Below are 15482 nucleotides of genomic sequence, written 5' to 3'. Positions count from 1 at the left end.
AGGGATTTTGCCCAAAACGTCGATTTTCCTGCTCTTCGGATGCTGCCTGACCTGCTGTGCTTTTCCAGCACCACTCTAATCCAGATTACCCCACAGCTTTCTCAGTATCCATCACCAACTGTATAAAGGATGGCAGAGTGCAGGGTAGTGGTAGCCTGCTCACCTTTACATTCACCACACAAACTAACAAAATGCTAAATGGCACAATGACTTTATTGAGCATGAAACTAGTCCAACCTCATTTACCCCCAGCTCAATTACAAGCAACACATTATGATTTCCCCCAACACCGATATGTCTTTCAGCTAGATTTCACACTTATATGTAATCCACGAAGCTACATTTTCCAAGGTTGCCTTGAAAATTTACCTTGCAAACAAATATGGGCGGCACAGTGGTTATCACTGCTGCCTCACAGCACCAGAGACCCAGGTTCAATTCCTGCCTCAGGCGACTTGAGTGTGTGGAGTTTGCACATTCTCCCCATGTCAGCATGGGTTTCCTCCAGTTTCCTCCCACAGTCCAAAGATGTGCAGGTCAGGTGAATGGGCTATGCTAAATTGCCCATAGTGCTAGGTGATGGGGCAAATGTATGGGTGGGTTGCGCTTCTGCGGGTCAGTGTGGACTTGTTGGACCAAAGGGCCCGTTTCCACACTAATTAATCTAATCTAAGTAATCTAATCAGATCCTATGGGCAAAATGCTCACAATTTCCATCTCACATGTCAGGGATAGCTGGAATATTTATAGAGCCAATCGCAAAGGTTTTACAGCCAATGAAGTAATTTTGAAATCTAGCTGCTAGAATGTATGAAATGTGGCATTAATTGGCACAGAAGAGCGCACAAACAACAGTGAAGTAATACTGATTAGCAGTGCTTCTGATCATTCAGAAATCAAGAGAAGTGCTTTGCTCCTCCTTGTGCCATTGGATCCTTTACATCGACCAGAGGGCAGGCAGGACATTGGATTAAAGTCTCAACGAAAAGACAGCCATTTGTCAGTGCAGCATTGGACAGTATGGCTAGATTGTGATCTTGTAGTCTTTAACACACAGAGGATATCACTGCACAAAGTTGACAACAGGCTTAGTAGTAAAACTCAACTTTCAATTCCCTCCTGCATTCAAATAAACCATCAGCATTACTACTCATATTTTAAAAACAAGGATTGGACAATTGACCAAGTTACTGGAAGTCAATTCTGATTTGTCATCTACGGGATAGTGGGAAGAAAACTGCACCAGAATTAAACAAAAAAGGTTAAAAAATCGTATTTCCAGAACACAATGGTTCATTGGAAAACTCCAGGTGTCCAAAAGCAAGATGAAAGGTAATTTCAGAATGTAGTAACTGACAAAGTGAGAAAGGACCAATTATTACACTACCCATTACATGGCTGGTGCAATGATTACAGTGAGACACATCTTCCACAAATGCTGTGACAACTGTGGTTATACTCAAAGGCATTTTAAAAAAATAAAGATTGGTAAAATGAAGAGGGGGCTTGGGAAAAGAGATTCAGTCTCTAACAGTTTTACGTCAATGTTCTCTACTAATAGCCTACTTCATTCAGTTTCTGAATTAAGTGAATCCACATGCAAGGAGACGAGTTAGCCAGCATGGCCCTTAGAAATAGCAACTCTCTCGCGTTTACTTTTCAAATAACTTAGCGTGTTTTGAGAAACAAAAAGACATGGCCCTCTCTCACTCGTATCCTTACATACAGATAAGGAAGAACACCACTTTGACTAGGACCACACATCCATCCTAGGACGGGCAAACAGAGACACGCACAATAATTCCTAGAAGCATGCCATTCCAACCAGAACTCTATCAACAAACACATTGAGTTAGACCCCATCTACCACCCTTAGAAAAAGAACATGAAATGACATCACCACAGGAAATAACATCACCAACCCAAAGAAACCCAAACATATAAATAGAAAGCAGAAATCATACATACTGCTTTGCCGGAGTCCCACTGAAGATGTTACCTAGCAGGGTGACGAAACATCTGGAAATGAACCTCCCAGCTCAGCAAGCAAACCCACATTCAGATTTTCAAATAACTTTATAATTCCCATTTAAATGGTTTAATGAACCACTACACTGCATCCTCGATCTTAACGACATGCTGCATGAGAAAGTTCCCTCATGTCAGAATTCTTCCTTTTTCCTTAATTTACACACTGATTTGAAAATTTTCTACTTTATTCTAAGCCACACATATAAGTGGACTGGGTTTCTTTCTGCTTCATCTTAATCTCCCTCTTTTGTCATCCAGGAGCTCTGGATTTATTTCCTTTACCATTCCACTCCACAAGAATATACCTAGACTGTGCCTCATTCTCTTTAAAGGCAGCCAATTTCTCAGTAACAGTTTTACCTACCAAGCTTTGTTTCCAACTTATCTGGGTCAGATCCATTCTTACCCCATTGAAGGTGGATTTCCCTCAGTTAATTATTCTGACTCCAGATCACTCTTTACCCTTTTCCATAACCAACCTAAACTTTAAGGCAGAACTGGCTCCCGTTGTTCCACTATGACACCTGGTCCACTTTATTTCGAATAAACAGAGCCAGTGATCTCTTCTTTGCTTGGATTGGAAATACACTAGTGTATAAATCCCTGGACATCTCTAGGAACTCTTGCATCTTTCTTTACTATCCACTACTATCCCAGTTTACATCTGGATGAAGTCCTTCATGAAGATTAAACTCTCAACTCTCTTTGCATATTTGCTCTGCTACATCTTTCCCACTAGTTGGTGGCAACGTTCACTGTTAAAATGGACAGAAGCCAGATGGTAAAGTATGAAAGGATAGGTTTATACACAGAATTCAACTTTACAGATCTCTGCCTACTGACTATTACTCCAGTCTTTACACAGGCGTAGAGTCATAGGCACATCCAACTCATCCATGCCAACCAGATATCCCAAAATAATCTAGTCTCATTTGCCAGCATTTGGTCCACATCTCTCCAAACCCTTCCAATGCATATCCCCATCCAGATGCCTTTTAAAAGCTGTAATTGTACAATTTTCACCACTTCCTCTGGCAGTTTTATCCAGACATGCATCACCCTCTGTGTGAAAAAGTTGCCCCATAGGTCTCTTTTATATCTTTCCCCTCTCACCCTAAACCTATGCCCTCTAGTTCTGGACTCCCCCACCCCAGGGAAAAGACTTGTCTCTTTATCCTATCCATGGCTCTCATGATTTTCTAAACCTCTATGAGGTCACCCTTCAGCCTTAGACTCTCCAGGGGAAACAGCCCCAGTCTATTCAACCTCTCCCTGTAGCTCAAATTCTCGGCAACCCCAGCAACATCTTTTCTGAACTCCTTCAAGTTTCACAACATCTGTCCGATAGGAAGGAGACCAGAACTGCACACAATATAGCAAAAATGGCCTAACCAATGACCAGTACAGCCGCAAACATGACCTCCCAATACTCCCTGTACTCAATACTCTGACCAATAAAGGAAAACCTACTAGGTGGCAGCATAGTAGTTAGCATTGCTGCCTCACAGCACAGGGTTCCAGGTTCGATTCAACCCTCGCAAACTCCACGCAGACAGTTGCTCATATTCTCCCAGTGTCTGCGTGAGTTTTCTCCGCGTGCTCCAGTTTCCTCCCACAGTCCAAAATATGTGCAGATCAGGTGAATTGGCCATGTTAAATTGCCCAGTGTTAGGTACATTAGTCAGAGGGAAATGGGTCTGGGTGGGTTACTCTTCGGAGGGTCAGTGTGGAGTTGTTGGGCCGAAGGACCTGTTTCCACACTGTAGGAAATCTAATCTAATCAGGATCTAATCTAAACGCTTCTTCACTATCTTATCTACCTGCGACTCCACTTTCAAGGAACTATGAACCTGCACTTCTAGGTCTCTTTGTACAACAACACTCCCTAGGACCTTACCATTAAGTGCGTAAGTCCTGCTAAGATTTGCTTTCCCAAAATGCAACACTTCGCATTTATCTAAATTAAACTCCATCTGCCATATCTCAGTCTATTGGCTCATCTGATCAAGATTCTGTCATAGTCCAAGGTAACTTTCTTCACTGTCCACTACACCTCCAAGTCATCTGCAAACTTACTAACTATACCTCTTATGCTCCCACCCAAATCATTTTATATAAAAATGACAAAAAGCAGTGGACCCAGCACCAATCCTTGTGGCACTCCATCAGTCACCGTCAGCATTACTACCCATTTTTTAAAAAAAGGATTGGACAATTGACCAAGTTACTGGAAGCCAATCCTGAAAAAATATGCATAAGAATTAAACAAAAAAAATGCTAAAATTATATTTGCAGAACAGTGGTTCATTGGAAAACTCTAGATGCCCAAAAGCAAGATGAAAGATTATTTCAGAATGTAGTAACTGACAAAGTGAGAAAGAACCAATTTTTACACAATATATAACATGGCTGGTGCAATGATCACCAGTCTGAAAAACAACCCTCCATCACCATCCTCTGTCTTCTACCTTTGAGCCAGTTCTGTATCCAAATGGCTAGCTTTCTCTGTTTTCAATGACATCTAACCTTGCTAACCAGTCTCCCATTGGGAACCTTGTCAAATGCCTTACTGAAGTCCACATAGATCAGGTCTACTGCTCTGCCCTCAAAAAAACCCTCTGTTTTCTGAAGAACAATCAAGTTTGTGAGGCATAATTTCCCAAGCACAAAGCCATGTTGACTATTCCTAAGCAGTCCTTGCCTTTCCAAATACATGTACATCCTGCCCCTCAGGATTCCCTCCGACAACTTACACATCTCTGACATCAGGCTCACCAGTCTATAGTTCCCTGGCTTGTCCTTACCACCCTTCTTAAATAATGGTGGCATGTTAGCCAACCTCCAGTCTTCTGCCACCTTATCTGAGACTATCAATGATAAAAATATCTCAGCAAAGGGCCCAGCAATCACTTCCCTAGCTTCCCACAGAGTTCTGGGGTAGACCTGATCAGATCCTGGGGATTTATCGACCTTGATGCGTTTCAAGACATCCAACACTTCCTCCTTTGTAATGGCATCTTGAAAAATGTCTTTATCTATTTCTCCACATTCTATATCTTCCATGTCCTTCTGCACAGTAAACACTGATGCAAAATACTTGTTTAGTATCTCTCCCATTAGTAGAGAACATTGAAATGAGGCGGAGTTTTTTAAATTCAATATTTCTGAACTGAAGTAATAAATTGGTTTACTACTTTTAAGGTGAACTGTGTCTCATAATACATACTAAAATGAGACAAAGCATCAGTAAAAAGGTTCCTTGAGGTAACCTTACAAGTTCCTTTGCATTACTTGGAGATCTGGGTGAAGAGCTCTCAGGTCTTGGGTAATTTTTAAAAAGGTGCAAGGCCTGAATATTTGTTTTGTTTCCAGACATTGTTCTGAATATATGTCACATTTAGCAAACATAAGTGAGCCATATTACTTGTTTGATTACTTTACATTGCTCAACAATCCTAGTGACATGAACAACCAATCACAGAATCACACCTAACAGATAATGTGGTGTTTTACGTTTAACAAATGTGGCCTTATGACTTTTTTTTTGGAATTATTCAGGAGCTCAGAAAGCCCAGGGTTTCTCATTGCTTTGGCAATGGCAGTGACAGCTTTTCAAGTTGACTTGTCAACTGATCAACACTCTTTTCTCCTGTGCTGTAAACTGCTGTGATCATTTTCAAATTTGCCCTATCGTGACAGCACAATAAAAAACTTCAGCAACAGGTCTTGTTTTTTTGGGTAACATTCAAATAATAGGTGCACAATTTAGCCACTGCAATTACATTTGTGTCACAGCTCACTAATCACCCAAGCTGGTTAATTAAGAAAACTAGAATAGTCTAGTAGTACATTATATAGCATCCCTACCTCTGGCCAGAAATTCTGGGTTCAAGACCTACCTTAGGACATAATGGCAACAGAATCAGTCTCATAACACAGCCACACAGTTTGATCAGACTGCAACATGCCAACATGATTGTAACATGCCAATAACAACACACAAGACAGAGAGAGTTTCTTGATCAGCTACAACTGTGAGATAGCTGTGGTATATCAGCCCCCATTAAGAAGAACACACATTAGTCAATTGGAGCTCTCTTTGGAGAACTAGTACAGATATACCAGCTAAATGGCATGAAAACAAAAAAAGTCAGAGACCACAGCGGGTAAAAAGTGAGGTCTGCAGATGCTGGAGATCACAGTTGAAAATGCGTTGCTGGTTAAAGCACAGCAGGCCAGGCAGCATCCATGGAGAGAAAGCAAGCCAACGTCCTGAGTCCAGACTGGTTAAATGGCCTCCTTCTACACTGAATCAATCCTGTGATTCTACAAGCAAGTGTATCCACATTCCCAAAAAAAAATTACACTGTTAGTGACAAAATCATGACGTGGAGGTACCAGTGTTGGACTGGAGAGTACAAAGTTAAAAATCACACAACACCACATTATAGTCCAACAGATTTATCTGGAAGCACTTCTCCTTCGCCAGGTGGTGTACTGCTTCCAAATAAACCTGCTGGAATATAATCTGGAGTTGTGTGATTCTCAATTTAGTGACAAAATCAGTGCAGTACCTGTATTCAGATGGACCCTAAGCTGAGAGTGACTTCAGAAAGCCGTTCCACAGTGCCACCCCGAGGCTACAGTCTACAACTGCAGCGTGACAGTTGACATAGCAAAAATAGATGGAGATAACCACGCAGCAACAAGATGTTTCAGCTGGAGATTTTTCAGATGTGGACACTGAGCTGCTGCCACTCACCGAAGACGTAGACCACGGCGAATGCGCTGCCAGCCCCCAGCAGTCCCGCCAGTCTCAGCACCATTTTCTTGGCGTAGGCCGCGTTTTGCTTCTGTTTCTGCTCCTGCTCGGTGCCCGCGTCGCTACCGCCAGCCCCCGGCTCCCCGCTGCCGGCCTCCTCTTTGGCCCGTTCCTGCTGTTGAAGCTTCTCCTGCAGGATGGCATGGGCCAGGCCTCCCGCCCCGGCGCCGCTCGGCCCGCGGCCTTTCTCGACCGACAGGGTCCGACACGCCGGGGACGAGCCGAGCTTTACCTCACAACTTTTCAACGCGGACGTTTTGCGATTGGTGACGGGCCGGCAGCGTAGAATTTTCCCACAGAGGTCCAGGGTTGAGCGGCGACACATGCAGCTGAGCGACGCCGCCATCTTAAGCCGATCTCCCACCCCCTTTCCTCTCAACCGAACATCTACCTTGTCTGATTGACGTGGGGCAAGACCAAACGGAAGTGGAGATGCTAACGCACGGTGGCGCCTTCTAACCAATCAAGACCGCGAAAGGGAGGACCTGACAATCAGCAAGTTCGGTTGTTTTTCGAATTCCACTCCCGCCTCCCGGTAACCGCCAAAGGTCATCACCGTGAGGGAAGGAGGACAAACCAGTTCTGAAAGGAAACACAAAACCCGATTCAAAATACCTGTGAAATCAGGCAGAAATAAATCGAACTGAGATTCAGTTATCTAAAAAAAAGGAAGAAGCACGAACTCCAGAGGGTTCACATGGGTGACAAATTTAACAGAGATTATCTATTTCCACTGCTCAGCTACTTTTTAACTGAAGATCATCAGTTCAAGGTCATCTTCAAATGGACCATGGAGAATTTATTATTTGGAGGTGCGAGTCATGGAATCTCCAAAACAGTTGGAGAAGCAGAATACTTATCAGTTTTGGAAGGGTTTCGGGTATGTACTTGATAAAGAAGCATGTAGAAGACTATGGTGAAAGGACTGAAGTTTGTTAATATACTCACTGACTGGATATTTCCCATCTCTAGTTGCCCTTGAGATGTCCTCTTGCAGTCCAGTGCTAGAAACATGCATCTGTCCATGACGGTGTTGGTAAAAGTGACCACCGCACTGTCCTTGTGGAGATGAAGTACCACCTTCACATTGAGAATACCCTACATTGTTTTGCGTGGCACTAACTGGGACAGACTTCGAACAGGGACGGCATGGCGGCTGAGTGGTTAGCACAATGCCACAGACTTGGGTTCGATTCCAGCCTTGGGTGAATGTGTGTAGTTTGCACATTCTCCCCGTGTCTGCGTGGGTTTCATCTGTGTGCTCCGGTTTCCTCCCACAATCCAAATACGTGCAGATGAGGTGATTTGGCTCTGCTAAATTGACATAGTGTCCAGGGATGTAAAGGTTAGGTGCATTAGTCAGGATAGGGGAAAGGGTCTGGGTGGGTTACTCCTCAGAGGGTCGTTGTGGACATGTTGGACCAAATACTGTCTTCATACTGTTGGGATTCCATGAAAAGATCTAGCACCTCAAGACTGGGCACCTGTGAGGCATTGTGGGCCATCAACAGCATAAGACCTGTACTCCAACACAATCTGTAACCTCAGGGCTCAGCATACCTCCCACTCAAACATTACCATCAAACCAGAGGATCAATGAAGTGTATAGGTGGGCATGCCAAAAGTAGCACCATGCATACCTAAAAATGAGATGTCACCTGGTGAAGCCACCAAACAGGACTGCTTGCATGTCAAAACATCAAGTGATTGACATCTGCAATCCTGCCACATCCAGTCGTGAATGATGGTGGATGATTAAACAACTCACCGGTAGAGGAGGCTCCGCAAATATCCCCATCCTCAATGATGCAAGAGCCCAGCATGTCAGTGCAAAAGATAAGGCTGAAGTTTTTGCAGTAATCTTCAGCCAGAAGTGCCGAGTAGATTATGTATTTTGACCTCCTCCACTGGTGCCCAGCATTGCAGATACTAATCTTCAGCCAAATCGATTCACTCCACATAATATCAAGAAAGGGTTGGAAACCTTGGAGACTGCAAAGGCTATGGGCCTTGACAATATTCCATTAAGAGTACTTAAAGACTTGTGCTCCAGAACTTGCCGCTCCCCTTGCCAAGCTGTTCCAGTACAATTACAACACTGGCATCTACCCGACAATGTGGAAAATTGTCCAAGTATGTCCTGTACATAAAAAACAGGACAAATCCAACCCAAAGTCAATAAAATGTGGACCTGGAAAAAGCACAGGTCAAGTAGCATCAGAGGAGCAGGAGAGTCACCATTTCAGGTCAGGACCTTTCACCAGTCCTCACTATCTCCAAATCCAACACGGCCAAAACCACCCCAACAGTCTACTCTCAATTATCAGTAAACTGATGGAAGGTATCATCGACAGTGCTATCAAGCAGCACCTGCTCAGTAATAACCTGCTCAGTGACACCCCAGTTTGGGTTCTGCCAGGGCCACTCAGCTCCTGACCTCATTACAGTCTTGATTCAAACATGGAAAAAAGAGCTAAATTCCTGAGATAAAGTTAGAGTATCAGTTTTTGACATCAAGGAGCCTTAGCAAAACTGGAATCAATTGTTATTGGAGGCAAACTCTCATGGTGGTTAGAGTCATACCTTACACTTAGGAAGATAATCGTGGTTATTGGAGGTCACTTATCTCACCTCCAGGACATCTCTGCTGGAGTTCCTCAGGGTAATGACATAGGCCCAGGCATCTTCAGATGCTTCATCAATGATCCTCCCTCCAGCATAAGATCAGATGTAGGGATGTTCGCCGATGATTGCACAATGTTCAGCACCATTTGCGATTCCTCAGACACTGAAGCAGTCCATGTCCAAATGCAACAAGATCTGGACAATATCCAGACTTGGTCTGACAAGTGGCAAGTAACATTTGCACCACACAATGCCAGGCTATGACCATCACCACCAAGAGACCATCTAACCACCGGCTTTGACAATCAATGGTATCACAATCACCGAATCCCCCACTATCAACCTCCTGGGAGTTATAATTGATCAGAAATTTAACTGGACTCATCATATAAATGCAGTGGCTATAAGAGCAGGTCAGAGGCTAAGTAATTCACCTCCTGACTCCCGAAAGCCTGTCCACCATCTACAAGGCACACGTCAGGAGTGTGATGGAATACATCACATGCCTGGATAAGTGCAGTCCCAACAACATTGAAGAAGCTTGACACTATCCAGGACATAGCAGCCCGCTTGATTGGCACTGCATCCACTCATCCACCAGTGACACTCGGTAGCTGCATAGCTACAAGATGCACTGTAGAAATTCACCTAAGATCCTCAGACAGCACCTTCCAAACCCATGATCACTTGCATCTAGAAGGACAAGGGCAACAGATATATGGAACACTACCACCTTCAAGTTTCCCTTCAAGCCACTCACCAGCCTGACTTGGAAATATTTTGCCGTTCCTTCACTGTCGCTGAGTCAAGATCCTGGAATTCCTTCCCTATGACAATGTGTGTCAACCCATGGCAGGTGGACTGCAGCAGTTCAAGGAAGCAGTTTCCCACCACCGTCTCAAGGGTAACTAGGGACGAGCAATAAATGCTGGCCAGCTAGCAATGCCCACATCCTCTTAAAAATGCATAAATATAAAAAAAGCATAGAAACCAGTCTTTCCTGGCCCTTTGATTCAAAATGATCTTTCTTCAAGACTTGGCCTCCACAGCCTTCAGCGATAGAGAAGTCCACAGGTTCACCAGCCTTTGAATGAAGAAATTGTTCCTTCTCCCAGACCTAAATGGTTGACCCTCGTATTCTGAGACTGTGAACCCTGATTCTAGACTCCCCAATCAAGAAAACCATTCTCTTTGCATCTGATATGTCCAGCTCTGTTAGAATTTTGCACGTTGCAATCAGAACCCCCCGTACTTCTAAATTCTCATGAATATGGATCCAGTTGAACCAATCTTTCCATATATGCTATACCTTGTAGCAGCCTAATGAATCTCTACTGCACTCCTTTCATGGGAGTATGTCTTTCTTAGCTGTGGTCTCATCAAGGTCCTGTATGGCTACATTAAGACATCCCTACTTCTGAACTCAGATCCTTTTGCAATGAAAGCCAATGTACCATTTGCCTTCCAAACTGCCTGTTGCACCTGCCTACACTCATTGACTCAAAAACATAAATTGGCAGCATCTGTGGAGACAAAGGGAATTAATGTTGAGTCCAGTGAGCTTTCTTCAGAGCTTTCATTCATTTGTTGATGTACAAGGAAATCCAAATCCCTTTGTATGTCCATATTTCCAATAGATGACCATTTAATAATACTAACTAAAAACTGAAAGAACTGTGGATGCTGTAAATCAAAAACAAAAACAGAATTTTCTGGAAAAGCTCAGCAGGTCTGGCAGCATCTGTGAAGAGAAATCACAGGTGACCCTTCCGCAGAACCTCAGAAATAATACTCTTCTGATTTTCGCACCAAAGTGTAGAAGTTTGCACTTGGCCATGCTGTATTGCATCTGCTTAAATGTGCTCATGTCTTAAAAGTTGACCTGAAGTTGACTTTAAATGGCTTACAGGGCACAAAGCAGTAGTTAAGTTTATGAGTGCTTGCTTGAGTCAGAAGGACATAGGAATTCCCAAACAGGGGACTTGAACATGAAATCTTGGGTGACACTTGAAGTGCAGCAGAAACGAAAACAGAAATTGCTGGAGAAATTCAGTGATATCTGTGAAGAGAGAAACAGACAATCTTTTAAGTCCAATATCTCTTCTTCAGAACTTCATTCTTCTAATTTTAGGACTTGAAACGTTAACTGTTTTTCTGTCTACAGATACTGCCAGATTTGCTGGAATGTGATTTGTGAATTGCGGACTTTTTTTTAATTAAGCAAACTCTCACTCACTGTTACACGATTCCATCCCCTGTTTTACCAATCATCTGTGATTTATTCTGCTGGCGCCTCCATTGCAACAGGTTATTGTCTGTGTGTATGTATTTTTTTGCTTATATCTGCAACTAAGGTAGGGGAAACAAAATTGGAATATTTTGCTGAAATGCTTACTGTGATCATGCACAGAGTTTGGGGATTGGGAGCCAAAGTGCGGGAGGAGAGGGAGGGAGGGAGAGAGAGGAAAGAAAGTGCAAGTACAGCGATGTCCATCGGGAGTTGGAGTGGAAGCAGGGCCTGTTGTTAAGCAGAGGCTCAGTTGCCAGCTATCTGAAGCTTCAACACATGGTGACTTTACAAGAGAGGGTGTGTGTGGAAGAAGGGAGGTGTGAAACTAAGGACAGACCACTGGCAACCCCACCCTACCCATCCCCTAGTTATACCTGATCCAAATTGGGGGTGTTGGTGGGGCACATGGGAGGATCTGAGGGTCTCTGCCTCTCATCCTCTCTCAAATCCGAAACGCATCGAAACTTCCAGCTGTTTAGAATACCCCAGCCCTTTAGCCACCCCCTCAAGAAAGAGATTTTACCTGCATCAAAAAAAACTTCCAGAAGTTTCACAAAGTTTAAGGCAGAGGGCCAGGTCCTGGATAAACTCCATTCTACAAGGAGCAAGGAATACAACAGTACATTGGGAAATTTTACTTGTAACAACTTGGCACTTCCGTAACACACCAGAAATGGCCAGGTTTACTAACTGGAATCCCTAATCCTATTTCTCCCATTACTTCTATTGCGTAATTTTCTAGATACAATGTCACACAGGAACACACCTACCACATTATAGGGGAACTACATGTAAATATGGTGGAAGCAGTTTAGTGAAGGTCCACTGAACTGATACCTGGGATTAATGGCTTTCTTAAGAGGAAAGCTATGCCTATCTCCACTGGAGTTTGGAGAAGAAGAGGTGATCTTATTGAAACATACTTGATTATGAGAGGTCTTCACAAGAAATACTTTAAGAGGATAGAACGTCTTGTGGAAGACTTTAGAACTAGATCTTATGTTTCAAAAATAAGGGGTTTCCCCTGTTAAAAACAGAGACTAAGTTGAATTTTTGGAATTCTCTTCTCCAGGTAAAGGGGGACGACAGACCACTCAATAGGTTTAAGGCATTACGGGTTCTTTGATTAAGGAATCAAAGGTTAAAGTTGAGAGGCAGCAATGTGGAGTAATCAGATCAGTCAATGTTGGTCAGAGTATTAAGTACAGGGGTTGAGAGGCCGTGTTGTGGCTGTAAAGGACATTGGTTAAGCCACTGTTGGAATATTGCATGCAATTCTGGTCTCTTTCCTATCGGAAAGATGTGAAACTTGAAAGAGTCCAGAAAAGATTTACAAGAATGTTGCCAGGATTGGAGGATTTGAGCTATAGGGAGAGGCTGAATAGGCTAGGGCTGTTTTCCCTGGAGCGACGGACGCTGAGGGGTGATCTTATAGAGGTTTATAAAATCATGAGGGGCATGGATAGGATAAATAGAAAAAGTCTTTTCCCTGGGGTGGGGGAGTCCAGAACTAGAAGGCATTGGTTTAGAGTGAGAGGGGAACGATATAAAAGAGATCTAAGGGCAATCTTTTCACACAGAGGGTGTATGGAATGGGCTGTCAGAGGAAGTGATGGAGGCTTGTACAATTGCAACATTTAAAAGGCATTCTGGGTGGTTATATGAAATGGAAGAGTTTGAGGCATACGTGCAGGTGGGACTAAATTAGGTTGGGATAGCTAGTCGGCATGAACGAGTTGGACCAAAGGGTCTGTTTCCATGCTGTACATCTCTATGACTCCAAGATTTTACTGAATAGCACAGGTCTGAGTAGCCTATCCCTGTACCTAATTTATTATGTTTCAGGTGGGTGGCATGGTAGCACAGTGGTTAGCACTTCTGCCTCACAGCACCAGAGACCTGGGTTCAATTCCCACCTCTGGTGACTGACTATGTGGAGTTTGCACAGTCTCCCTGTGTCTGTGTGGGTTTCCTCCGGGTGCTCTGGTTTTTTTCCCAGTCCAAAAATGTGCAGGTAGGTGAATTGGTCATGCTAAATTGCTTGATGAAGGGGTAAATGTAGGAGAATGGGTCTGGGTGGGTTGCGCTTCGGAGGGTCGGTGTGGACTTGTTGGGCTGAAGGGCCTGTTTCCACACTGTAAGTAATCTAAATCTAATGAAGCATTAAACAGAGGTACTCTATAATGTTTCAGGTGTTGATAAAAGGTTCAATGGCAGTATTTTGAAGAATGGTGGCATTTTCCCCAACATCATGACCAATATCTATCCCTCAATCAAAACACGTTATTCTGAAGAAGTCATACTTGATTAAAAACTTTAACTTGATTTATATCTCTAAGGATGCTGCCAGAACTGCTGAGTATTTCAACATTTGACTTTTTTAATTGCATTTTATCTGGTCATTGTTATTTTAAGTTAATGAGATACTGTTGCATCCAAATACATATCTGCACTATTACAGCCAAATGGAGTCAAAAAGTCCTACAGCACAAATTCAGGCTCTTTGGCCTAAACTGGTCCACGCTGACCAAAATATCTGTCCTTGCTAATCCCATTTCCCTGCACTTGGCCCATATCCTTCCCTATCCATTGTAATTGTCCAAATGCCTTTTAAATATTGTTAACAAACCCACCTCGACCACTTCCACTGGCAGCTCATTCCATATGCATACTACTGTGTACAAACGTTGCCCCTCAGGTTTCCTTTTATTCTTTGCCCTCTAACCTTAAACTGATGCCCTGTAATCCTTAACTCCCCGACCCTTGGTAAAAAGACTGAGTGCATTCATCCTATCCATGCCTCTCATGATCTGAAACACCTCTATGAGGTGCCCCTCCTCAGTCTCTTACGGTCCCAGTTTGTTCAACATTCTCCCTATAACTCAAACCACTGAGTCCAGGCAATGTCATTCTTCTGCACTCTTCCAGTTTCATAGTATCTTTCCTATAACAAGGTGACCAAAACTAAACAGAACATCCTGTTTTAGTGATAAGAAAATTAATTGGGATGTACTGAGGTTGTGAAAGGCACGATATAAGTGGAATGAGAGCAGGGCGTCCAGTTTATTTTTAATATCTTGTTTTGTTTTAACAGGACACTATCCCCATGAAATATCTGGCTCTGGTGCTGTGTGCTTCCTCATTCAACACAAACACAAACTTCTGCCCAGGCTGTGGAATTCCCTTAATTAATTTCTCACCTTCCATTGGTCCCACACCCAAACATTGGGTAATGAACTGATGCCATTCATTATTTGAGTAGCCTTTCAACACAAATTGTTTAGGAGCACACGAATGATGTGAATGTGAGGAATGTCAGATCAGCCATGATTCTATTAAACCATCAAACAGGCTGAAGGGGCTATATGGCTTACTCTCATTCCTATTTCTTCTGGTATACACTTAATGGTAAGGTCCCAGGGAGTGTTGCTGAACAAAGAGACCTTGAAATGCGGGTTCATAGCTCCTTGAAAGTAGAGTCGCAGGTAGATAGGATAGTGAAGAGGGCGTTTGGTATGCTTTCTTTTATTGGTCAGAGTACTGAATACAGAAATTGGGAGGTAATGTTGCGGATGTACAGGACATTGGGTAGGCCACTGTTGGAATATTGCATGCAATTCTGGTCTCCTTCCTATCGGAAAGATGTGAATCTTGAAAGAGTTCAGAAAAGACTTACAAAATGTTGCCAGGGTTGGAGGATTTGAGCTATAGGGA

General features: G+C 43.3%; 1 protein-coding gene across 3 annotated transcripts in view; it reads right to left on the bottom strand.

Annotated features, from left to right (window-relative positions):
- The window catches only part of timm50 (translocase of inner mitochondrial membrane 50 homolog (S. cerevisiae)), a 178060-nt gene extending 170844 nt beyond the window's left edge, over positions 1-7216 (bottom strand). For 2 of the 3 annotated variants that reach the window (XM_060855933.1, XM_060855934.1), the window contains exon 1: positions 6794-7216. In XM_060855933.1, the coding sequence (XP_060711916.1) occupies positions 6794-7199 (406 nt within the window). In that variant the 5' untranslated portion in view covers positions 7200-7216. Of the gene's footprint in view, positions 1-6605; positions 6657-6793 lie in introns of those variants that run through there. The other variant, XM_060855935.1, reaches the window with a different exon arrangement.
- Positions 7217-15482: the final 8266 nt, after the last annotated feature.

This window comes from Hemiscyllium ocellatum, chromosome 47, assembly GCF_020745735.1.
Source record: "Hemiscyllium ocellatum isolate sHemOce1 chromosome 47, sHemOce1.pat.X.cur, whole genome shotgun sequence".
Lineage (NCBI taxonomy): Eukaryota > Metazoa > Chordata > Chondrichthyes > Orectolobiformes > Hemiscylliidae > Hemiscyllium > Hemiscyllium ocellatum.
This window is presented reverse-complemented; position numbering and strand designations above follow the sequence as displayed.